At 35.6% G+C, this 11,566-nt stretch overlaps 2 protein-coding genes across 2 annotated transcripts in view; one reads left to right on the plus strand and one right to left on the minus strand.

Moving 5' to 3' along the window:
- Positions 1-4: 4 nt before the first annotated feature.
- On the minus strand, positions 5-10,551 carry Cbr-daf-10 (the record flags this gene model as incomplete). The annotated part of the gene is made up of 18 exons (XM_045235199.1): positions 5-169; positions 216-576; positions 1,219-1,413; positions 1,463-1,554; positions 1,645-1,783; positions 2,291-2,502; positions 2,912-3,083; positions 3,475-3,641; positions 3,842-4,000; positions 4,054-4,207; positions 4,550-5,010; positions 7,153-7,266; positions 7,425-7,659; positions 7,785-7,950; positions 8,270-8,564; positions 9,087-9,306; positions 9,569-9,574; positions 10,457-10,551. The coding sequence occupies 18 exons, from the start codon at positions 10,549-10,551 to the stop codon at positions 5-7; spliced, it is 3,408 nt and encodes a 1,135-aa protein (XP_045097356.1).
- Positions 10,552-10,818: 267 nt separating this feature from the next.
- Cbr-flp-1 overlaps positions 10,819-11,566 on the plus strand; it is a gene marked incomplete at both ends in the record, with an annotated part of 4,482 nt that continues 3,734 nt past the window's right edge. Inside the window, 2 exons of the mRNA XM_045235200.1 lie at positions 10,819-10,872; positions 10,924-11,023. Of these exons, the coding sequence (XP_045097357.1) occupies positions 10,819-10,872; positions 10,924-11,023 (154 nt within the window). The remainder of the gene's footprint in view (positions 10,873-10,923; positions 11,024-11,566) is intronic.

Here is an 11,566-nt window from a genome sequence, read left to right on the forward strand (position 1 = left end):
AAGTTCATGAAAATCTAGAGAACTGTCCAAAACTTGGGACACTCGAGTTGTTCTCCTCCTCTTCTTCATCTTCCACGAAAAATGCTTCGTTTCTATCATAAGATGTTCGACAGAACGGGCAGTGTCCCTTTCGGAGGCAAGCCATTTCGAAATCATCCAGGTCGAATACCTTGAAAATGTTTATTGCAAACGCGCTCTACTGAATATTTAATTACCTTATTACACCCTTTACACTGCGCAATCGTGATACTTGGCATCACATTGAAAAGGAATTTTGGGGCAAGTGGAGGTGGAAAAGTTTGAATAATGACATGACCTCGTTCAAGTCTTGCCAATGAATCCCGATTCAGTATAATTTCTTTTTGACCCTTTTTCATTGACCTCAATGGATTGAAATCGTCGTCTGTTAGTGGAGGCTCACTCTCGATAAGCTCTTTTGCTTCCTCGAAAGTGATATCTTGTTCAATTTTGAATTCAATTAAAGGGAGGACGTCAAATGAGACGAATGAGAAAATGAATGGAGTTTCGCAATGGATACAAGTCAGTCCACCAAGAAACGGGTTGTTTAGGCCGCATCTGGAAATGAAAAGTACACTGCATTTTCATCGATGAACTGAGAAACTTCTAGAATTTATGACTTCATTGAAACATGATTTTTTAAGATTCTAATGCTTATGATTGTATTTATTCGCAGGTTTCCAATTAGAATGGTATACTTTCAGAGTACGAAAAAACTAATAGTGTTGATTCAACAAAACTAAAGTTTTATTTTTGTAGAGGCTGAGACAGTAAAAAGCAAAAAGTTTAGAGGATAAAAACGATTATGTAGGCAATGGTCGGCAGCCGGCTTTGTGACCGCGTTGTCCAAAATCATGGCACTCCAAATTATTTTTTTGCTAAATTCCTACAAGGTAAAACCGACAAACATTTAGAAAAAAACGCTTTTAAAAACTGTTTCAAGACCTTTACGTTTTTTTTTCTTAAAGTAATTCGCTTAATGATTGTCCTTCGGCTTGGAATCGAAACTTTGCAAGTGTGTATTGCCGTAAAACCTAAATTAGGAGTGTTCCCTATTGGTCAACTTCAAAAGATATATCAAAAAGTGATCAACTAAGAAAATACTTTTCATGTTATGACAAACATTTTGCTAGTTAAGTACTTTTTGATATTTTTCACAGGAAACGAGAAAAATTGACTGAAAGTAGAAAATGACCTTACCTATAACACATTGGCTGCATATTCTCGACATCTGTAAACGGTTTCGCTCTAATATTCAAAGTCATTGTCTCAATTTGTCCATCCAATTCGAAATTCGGTCGAACTCTCAACCGAGTTAAATGATCCAGTGCTGTTCTTGCAGATTTATAGGCGCCCATTTCATTGGCAAGTTTTGCAATTGTATAATAGACGAATCTGGAAAAGAACTTATTTTTTAGCCAACCTATTAATAGCAGGGACTCACACTTTAGAAATATTCTCAATGTACGGGGTGAAGGTCAAAAATCTGGCCATATTGAGGATGTTCTCGTTTTGCTCGAAAGAGAATGGTTGACTCTGGAAAATTTAAACCTTTTTACAGTTTTTCTGATAAATCGAAAGTATATCAAATTGACTGTATTAGATTTCTCGGGAGTTTCAACTCACACAAAACATGAAAACTGGATGATAAGCGTAATATGCTTCGGCAAACTGTGCTGCTTCTTTTGCTTTATTCAGAAGTGTCAAATTCTCTTCAGATTGACTTCGATCCAAATATTGTTGACTCAGCAGCCAGTAGTAGAATCTAAATAACGCTGTCATTGAATGAGGGGCATCGAATTAATTGGCATAATAAAACGGGTAGCAGTTAGGTGGAACAGGAAAAAACCACCAATTTTCTGAAAGTCATTTACTAGTGAAACACTTATTATTTCATTTGTTTAACATTTTGTTCTGGAAAAGTGGATTATAAACTGTGAATCATGGAAAATCTAGATCTTATGAATACATCGATACAGTATGAACACTTCAACAAATTATTGCTGCTTTAAGTCTTCCAAAAATAGACAAACTTCTCAGCTACAGTAATCAAATAAAGTTTACAAGACAATTTTTTCAAAACTTTATGTAAATGTGCTCTAACGTTAATTGCTAATACATAAGTCGCTAATACATAAGTAGAGCGAAAGCTAACAGTTAGCAATGATCACGAAACGAAAGCTTCAAGCTGAACTTCCGAGTCTTACAGTTTTGTGCCTGAATTTCAAAGCGCAGGAAGAACTTATTTTTAGAAATGTTCCAGAAAAATGACTGTAATTTAACTAACCCCGCATCAGCAAATCTATTCTCATTAACCGCGTTCGTCGTAAGTTGTTCCAGTACATGCATGGCTTCTTCTTCTTTTCCAGCTCGATGAAATGCTTTTTGTGCTTCTTCAAAACGATCCCTTTCTGCTAAGAATCTGGCATACGGTAGGTACACATCTTCCACGTATTTCGGATGACGGTCCGCAATTGCAAACGCCTGAAAAGTATTTATGTTTCAAAAGTATAATAAGTTTAAGAAGAGGCTCGACAGTTTTGATGGATCATTTTCAGTACGAGGTGAATGTTCTATATTAGCGCTTGTTCTTTGGGCTCAATTATCTCCGTTTCCGACGAGATATCTGTCAATTGATAAAATGCTTATCAAAATATCACCAACAGTTTTACAGTTGGCAGATTTTTGATAGCTCTCACAGAAATTGAGATAATTGTGCTCAAAGTGCTAGTATATGGTGACGTTTGCTAGAGCATTTACAGTTGTCATATTTTTTCTGTTTCCTTAGGTTTATGTTACATCTGGGAATAACAAATGGATGTTAATCATCCACTACTTGTATTTATCCAATTCTAAACATGCTCGTTCCAGAAAGTTCCTCCAAAAAACTCACATCAGTCCAGTGTCCAGCGTTGACATGCATATCGACAATGGATTTCATATCATTTATAGTCTGGAATATTCTCGAAGCAAGCCCGAATTCGTGTTTTCTGATAAAATACGACGACAACTTTTTCATCGTCTCCAAATCGCTTTTGTCGATTTTGTGCGAGATTTCAATGGCTCTGGAAATTCGAAATTGATTTTTTGTGAGAATAAAAAAGTTTATCAGTTTCAGGTTATAATGAATGAGGGGGTTTGTAATTTTTTTTACTTTGACCGTAGCTTTTAGTTGTATTTTCAGCCTTCATTTTCTCAATTTTCAGTCAAATAATTTCAGGTTACTGTAGTTGTCGTTGTGAGACTTCCGGTCATGGCCACCTGATTTTCTTTTCAACCATTCCGATTTTTTGTACCAGAATACCGTAAAACCTGTATTAGAAGTTCAGTTCCTAGCTACCTCCGGAGGGCCCTTCCATGAGAGGGCCCTTTTAATACATGTTTAACAATATTTTCCATTCAAAACTAGGATCCAAAAGTTTTGCAAACTTAACCAAGGACTTCTTGAAAACTCACAATTCCAACCAATCATTATCAATAATCAGCACTGTTGCCTTATCCAAATCTCCAGACGAAATGAGCATTTCTGCTGCAATTTTCGGCTGATTCGCGTCTCGCGCCCAACTTGCTCTTTTTCTCATCAACATCTTTTTAGTTTCTCCAGATGCTGTTGTCATTACTTCCTGGAAATTTATTTTGCTTCCTCATTAGTTCAATGTGAATGATGTAATCTACTCGCTTTGAAAATGTTCAGAAACAGTGAAAAAGTTATAAATTATCGGGTTATTAAAATTTGAAAATTTTATTTTCAGTTTCATAAACTTCTCAAATTCCCTGCTTCTTTTCAAACTTTAGTATGACAACTCTATTTCTTCTAACCCACCTGCACATCATCAAACATTCGCATATCAGTGAACAGCTCCATCGCCTTGTTCTCATATCCATTCTGTTTGTAAATCGACGAAGCATCTCGGAATTTCTTTCGATACGCGCATATCATGGCACGAATGATCACTTCTGGTTCTCCTTGTTTTTGAAGTTTCTGGAAGGTTTTTTTTAACAGGGATTCATAATACTTGACTTCAAAAAACTAGCCATTAACTCATGAACCATCATCATCATTTTCTTATCTCGAAGTTTTCTGTAGCAAGTGTGAGCAGCTTTCAGTTCTAGAGCATTCAACGCCTTCTCAGCCATATACACCCAGTCATTCTTCACGACACCGAGACAAGCTACGCGGATGGCTTCTCTGAAAAATAAAATGTATCTTAAAACCTTTAATTTGAGTGCTCGACGGGTTGAATCCAATTTATCTCGTTTTCCGCTAAAATTTTCAAAGAATTGTCAACTAACAAATTATCACAATGTCTAGAATATTTTGACAGTTGAAAATTTGTTGATACTTCTTGAATGAAATAAGGTAAATTTAGGCAAGCTTGAGGAGTTGGGGAACCACTTCTTTCTTATGGACAAATTAGTCAATTTTCACAAAAAAAATCGAATTTAATCATTTTCCGTTTCAGAAATATTGTATTTTTACATTCCAAAGAACTTTGCTCTGATGCGTCACCAATATCACTGTCATACTCACTTGAAATTATTTTTCTCAATATACTGATACAATTGTAAAGTATAAGGCACTTCCAACGGTTGCAAACTGTATTGTACCAGACAAAACGTTCGATTCTTCACAAATCCCAACACGTATCCAACTCCTCGAGAAATGTGTCCAGGTGAAGTGAGGGTTCGAACATGAAGTGTGTTATTTGTAGTGAAAGCAAACAGGTTCTCATTCAGTGTATTAAATACAACACTGTGACATCCGGGCTCTTGGAGCAGTGTCTCTCCTGTATTGATATCTGACCATTTACACACTAAAGTGTCTTCTATTGAGGCTAAAACTGTCCGGTTTGCATTGATATCTATACATTTGATGGCCGTTTTTCGAGTGTCCAGAAGAATCGGATAGTCGTTGTCAATGAAAATTTTATAGACACCCCCATCTGATGTTCCAAGGACAAGTGTTTCACGGTGAGCGGGACCGCCGAGAACCTGGAAGAATTTTATTGTTACGGAAGTAAACGAAAACGAAGCATGAATGAATTCTGATGAAAAGTATGACTACTTGGAGAAACAGCAATTTTCAAGTGAAATCAGATTAAACTTCAGTTTTCAGGTCTTAGCCTGATTTTCAATGTTTACAGTACCGCCCAAAAGTATATAAACTTTTGGTTTTTCGACTGTAACTTTCTTCAAAATAGAGGTGAAGAGTCAAACTTTTCTGTAAAATGTAGCAAATAACCCTAGAAAAATAATGCTGAAACATTTCAAACCCGAAAACAGAGAAAACAAATTTAGCAACAAAATTCGCTTTTTGGAAAATTTTTGATTTTTGGACGATTTTTTTCAAATTTCTGGAAAAAAATGAAAACGATTATCTGTTTGGAATATAAAGTTTCAACATGATTTAAGAGACATTTGCCAACTTTTGAGCAGATAATAGCTCATAAAATCACAACTCTGTATATGATATGGTCGTTCGAAGTGTCAACTAGAGATTTCCGGCTTCTGGACAGTTTCTACTATCGTTCCACAACTTAAAGTGGTCAATATTTGGAACGTTTTATGTTTTTAATGTTTTTCAAGTCTTATTCTATAATACATCATCAATTTTCACTCGAAAAAGTGCCTCTTTCAGCTCCGAGCACTGGTTTTTAGAATTGTGAGGCAAGCTAAAACAAGCATAATGTTAAAGCATAATGTTGCCTGTTGAAATGCGAGAAAACATCTAAAAATACATTTCATTGAGTAAAATACTGATCAAACAGACTACTGCTTCAGTTTCAGTTTCTGAGTGTTCCATTAATTTGTTTTAACGATGTATTTGTAAGAAAAAATTGTTGTAACTATTTCAGGACGATTAACACAAGATTCCATAACTTTCGAGACCAAATGATCAATCTAACCTAACACAGGAATTTTATAACTTGAACCCCGCTCCAAAACAGATCGCAAAACTGAGAATGAGCATCTCGTAAGCGAGAATCATGTTTTATAGGTTCTAACAAAACGGTAGTATTGATATCTATAAGAAAAAACACGGATTTCCCTCAACCGATCTCACCAGAATGACTTAAGGTTAACATTATGCTTGTTTTAGCTTGCCTCACAATTCTAAAAACCAGTGCTCGGAGCTGAAAGAGGTACTTTTTCGAGTGAAAATTGATGATGTATTATAGAATAAGACTTGAAAAACATTAAAAACATAAAAGTTCCAAATATTGACCACTTTAAGTTGTGGAACGATAGTAGAAATTGTCCAGAAGCCGGAAATCTCTAGTTGACACTTCGAACGACCATATCATATACAGAATTGTGTTTTAATGAGCTATTGTTTGCTCAAAAGTTGGCAAATGTCTCTTAAATCATGTTGAAATTTTAAATTCCAAACACATAATCGTTTTCTATTTTTTCCAGAATTTTGAAAAAAATCGTCCAAAAATCAAAAATTTTCCAAAAAACAAATTTTGTTGCTAAATTTGTTTTCTCTGTTTTCGGGTTTGAAATGTTTCTGCATTATTTTTCTCGGGTTAATTGCTACATTTTACAGAAAAGTTTGGCTCTTCACCTCTATTTTGAAGAATGTTACAGTCGAAAAACCAAAAGTTGATATACTTTTGGGCGGTACTGTAGGTGTTGGCTAAAATTCTAATTTTCAGGCCGTGACCTAGACTTTAATTTCATGCTCATCGCCTAGATTTCAATTTTGAGGTCATGACTTAGATTTCAATTTCTAGGTCATAAAATAAATTTCGACTTTCAGCCTGAATTTCAAATTTTACGTCATTACCTAAAATCAGAATTTTAAGTCATGACCTAGATTCCATTTTTGGGCCTTTGAATTTTTCAATTGTCTCTTCTAAACTTTCACTGTTTTACCAGATTAATAAAAACTTTTTCAAAAAAAAAATTCAATTTTTATTTTCGTTCCTGTCTACTGATAAATATTTTTGATTTAGTGATGAATATTTTGTCAGTTGACTAATCTTGGATATCTACGCATTTTGGTTTACGTGTAAACTAATTATAACTATAATTTCTTCGCAATCGAACGCTACACTAATTATGTGATACTCGACTCCAAATTACTGAAATGTTGAAACAGCAAACTTTGAAAACAAACAAAAAACTCACTCTCAAATACCTGACAATCGATTTCATATTCCACGTCCGTTTGCGAATTCCCTTGAAATCATAACATTCCAATTTCTCATCATTACAAACTACCAAATGACCATGTGTAACAACCTGAAACATGATTAGTCATTTTCTGTTTCAACCACTTGAGAAAGTCTCGAGTTCTGTATTTCATTTCGATCCACCATTGGTCTCTAGTAAAAACTGTGTAAATCTTTCGTCAGTCTAAACTGTAACTTCGACCAATTTCTACTTTCTCCTTAACCAACCATCAATGACGAATTCAAATCCTTCCTTATCGTATCCTGTAGTGTGTACTTCAGATATTTCCTCCGATCCGTTCTTGTTAATCCAGACGTTTGTTTATAAATTTGAATTTTGTCAGATAGTTGAATCGCTAGCTTTGTGTCATAAAGCGACATTTTCTTGACAAGATCGGAACATCGAATCTGACAACTCGTTCGGAATTCCAGGTTTTGAACATATACGTCGGTCATTGATTTTCTGGAAAGGAATAAGCTATCAAAAGGAATAAGATATCAAACTGGTATCTTGGATTAGATTGTAGACGAAATTTTGTTTTTGAAACAATAAGTTGCTTTTTAAAACCTAAGCATGTCAAAACTTACCTCATTGCATATCTCGCATGATCCACACAATGAACCGTTGAAAACACCATACTGTAGCATGAAACCGTTCCATCCACACATCCAATAGAGATTACATTGGTGTTTGGACGGACGCAAGCCGACCAGATCCAGTGGTCCATTTGGCAGACTATGCCAAGGGGGACTCCTGGAAGCAAAATTAATATAGTTCGGGTTTGGTTACTCTGTGATTAATGCAGAATGCAGAGCTTGGATTTTCGTACTTATCAAAAACAGTAGTTTCTAGGTTCAAAGTTCAAATGTGGAAGAAGCATATTGTTGGAACACAGTAGGCATTCAAATTCAAATGTTCAGTCCATACGGAAAAAAGCTTTAAGGACCTAATTTAATGAATTATTTCATGAGAATGAATTATGTTTCAAATAAAAAAGTTATACTGTCTCTCAAAATATCAAGTAATACTGTATTTGTGAGAAACAATTGGTTTTTTTTTACTTCAAACTTACCAGTTCTTGTGTAAATGGTCAACTTCTTATTGGATCCTCCAACCAACAAATACTCTCCATTCAAACAATAACTCATACAATGGGGTTCATAATCCAACTGTTTCGAATCCTTCAACTCTCCTTCCAAAGTGTAGAAAGAGAGTGTTTTGTTCCAGTCAATTACAGCCATTATCTCATCAACCGATGTCACATTTCCTTGTGAATCACGTGGAGCAAATTGACGGTTTGAAGAGAATGAGATACCCCAAACGGGTTCGTTATGGTCCCGTTGGATAATGACAGATGGGTCTTCGGTCTGAAAATTTTGAGTTGTGAGAACTAAAAGGCAATAGCGAATTTTTGAAAAAAAAACTTGTTTCTTGTTTTTCATTCATTATCGAATTTCTATCAGATTTCACTTGTATCAGGGTTCACTCTTTCAGAACATTCAGATCATGTCTCTATATCAAAATGTCTTATTCTGGCCACATCATCATGCTTTGAACAAATTTTTCGTCGGTTATTTGACTCCTTGCCGTTTCTAAAGACCTCATAATAAAATCTACTAAAATTGCAGTAGTGACTTCCTATCACTGTTTCATAACATTCATGTAAATTTATCCTACATCGAAATGATCAATTCGATGTATTTATATCGCCAGAATTTTGAAGAAATTGATTTTCAATCAACTAACACGGTAGTATGTAGTTTTTGTCGGACATTTTGCAGCTGTCCATTTCGCAAACAGTCGTTTGAAAACCCTAACAGTTTACTAACGTCCTAAAATAGGTGGTTCTTAAACGCCTAGTTGGGAAATAGTCAGTTGCGGAAGCTTACCACACTCGTGCCCTTCCTCAAAGTTATCGTTCCATCTCCATGACCAATTGCATAAACCGTTCCATCTGTATTCCATGCACAACTACAACACCTCGCATTGCTCCGTTGTTTTATCACATTCTTATTGGTTGTGGACCATAATCCGAATTCGTTCAAGGCGCAAGTCAATAGGATCTGGTTACATGGATTGAACACCATGCATTGGATGATATCGGTGTGACTGGAAATCTTTTGTTAAAAATTTTTAAGGGATATGTCTGCTAAAAATTGACCGATTCAGACTCGTCGTAATTGATCAATTTGGATATTTATATTTACTGAGCTTGCTGTCGCTGCAAATGGATCCGAATATTGTTTGCTAATTAACTTAACCATCTTCGAAAAAGTGGTAAAAATCAGTTTAAAAATCTTATTGCTTCAAATTCTCCTTTTATCCATAATTTTCAATTTTATAGTAATAATTCTTTTTACATTCTACCAACCTGTATCTCAGTGTTCCCTCATGCTTTTCATTCCACAGAATCACCAATTTATCGGCTCCTCCAGAAGCGAACAGCTCACCATCATGAGACCAAGCAACTGTGTAGACAAGGTCTTTGTGGCCTGGAAAGTTTTTAGTTGAGCTGTTTTCATCGGCACGTATTAACACGATCTTAGAATACATTTGTCCGTGGATATTGTGAAACAGTTATTCAGGTTATCTCACATAGAGTTCACATCGACATATGACATATTCCGAAGCTCTTCCGAAAAGCTTGAAACTGTGAATATTCGAAAAAAAGTATTCATTTTTAATGTTTCATAAACTAACAAACTTTGAAAGAAAATAGTGCTGCAATTGATAAAACCAATAGTGCCCGACCTAAAAAATCTTTTTTTTATTGTTCAGTAGGAGATAATCGTCTTTGAAGATCTGAAAAGATGGTCCAGACTTGCTGAAATTGCCTGGAATTTTCCGAATATACTAGACAAATGTAGAGTTTCAGTTTTCTAATTTATAACAGTTTAGTACAAAATAGGAATTTCCCGGATTCAATGTTTCAGCAACCTCATAAAAATTTATTCCTAATTTAAACTACACACATTTGTCAATATTTTCTAATTCCAAAGTTCGAATCATTAAAGCGGTCATATTCGTTCCAACATTCTAATCACAAAAACCAACAGACCAAAATCAAGAAAGAATTTTAAACTTTTTAGTTTGCGCTCTGGGATCTATAGCTCCGATTTCTGCATCCAGAATATTATCCCTTACCTTTCAAAGTTTGCATCTGTCCTCCTTCAGCTACATCGAAAAGATACACTTTATTATCAGCAGCCAAAATCAGTTCCGATCCATCGGGCTTGAAGGCCAAGTCGTAAATACAGACTCTGAAAAATATTTATTTTGAAAAACCCCCAACCAGACTTTTTTTAGATTCCCTTCCCCGATTTCTCTTTTGGATTTTTCCAAGAAAGTCGTCATATTGAGCAATGTCGGAAGAAGGGTCATAATCTAATTAAGACCCTCGCCAAAGTGTCTCAAGGACCCAGATGCCATGTAGACAATACACCCCCTTCAGAAGAAATTTCTCCCTCAAATTAAATTATGAATATTGTAAATATCATCATCATCATCATCTTGTCTTATTCATCATATGGGTTCAAAATTGGATACGGTACTTTTTTTGGGTTGGGCCAATTAAAAAATATTATAAATAGAGGTTCCTGAAGCCGAAATCCTCACTTTATCATGACTCTACTCTACCAAGTGGGGTTATTACTCCTTGTGGCAGCTAGTTTCAAGGTTTGTCATAGAAATTTAGGACCTTCTAGAACCTATTAAATAGTGTTTCAGGTGTCGGCAGAATGCTGCACACCGGGAGCCACGTCAGACTTTTGCACGGTCTTCTCGATGCTCTCCACTATGGAACAGAATGAAGTGATGAGCTATTTAGGTTGGTTTTTTCGGGGAGATTTTTTTTAAATCAGCAACCAACATCTAGTAACAGCTTGGTCAAAATAACATCAATTTGAAACATTTTTTTTTCATAGCTGATGATTACTGGAGCTTTGAGTAAAACTTAAACTTCAAGAAGTTTTGTTTCAGACTAGTTTAATTTGTTTTAAAGGAGTAAAGACTGGATTTTTGTAGTTGTTTTTTGGAGTTACTGTATGTTTTTTAATGTAACGGTGTATAGTGACTAGTTCGACTATTTTTTGAAGGCTTGAAGCAGAATGCAGGTTTCTAAAGGGGGGACAGGAGATTTTTCGGAGGATTTTTGGAGTTTGGGTATGCATTCTACCATAACGGTGTACAAAGCTTAATGTCACTCTGCGTACAGCTGTCGTCCTCACCGTTATGTTTTCCACCGAGCGCCCGCTTCTCCTTTGCCCGTGTGGCTCAGTCGGTAGCGGCGCCGCACCTTCAATACTCGCCTCGACAAGTTCTACTACTCGAGAAGCATTTTTAAAGGTGGGGGGACATGAAAAATATAATG

Source organism: Caenorhabditis briggsae (genome assembly GCF_000004555.2).
Source record: "Caenorhabditis briggsae complete genome, chrIV, whole genome shotgun sequence".
Taxonomy (NCBI): Eukaryota; Metazoa; Nematoda; class Chromadorea; order Rhabditida; family Rhabditidae; genus Caenorhabditis; species Caenorhabditis briggsae.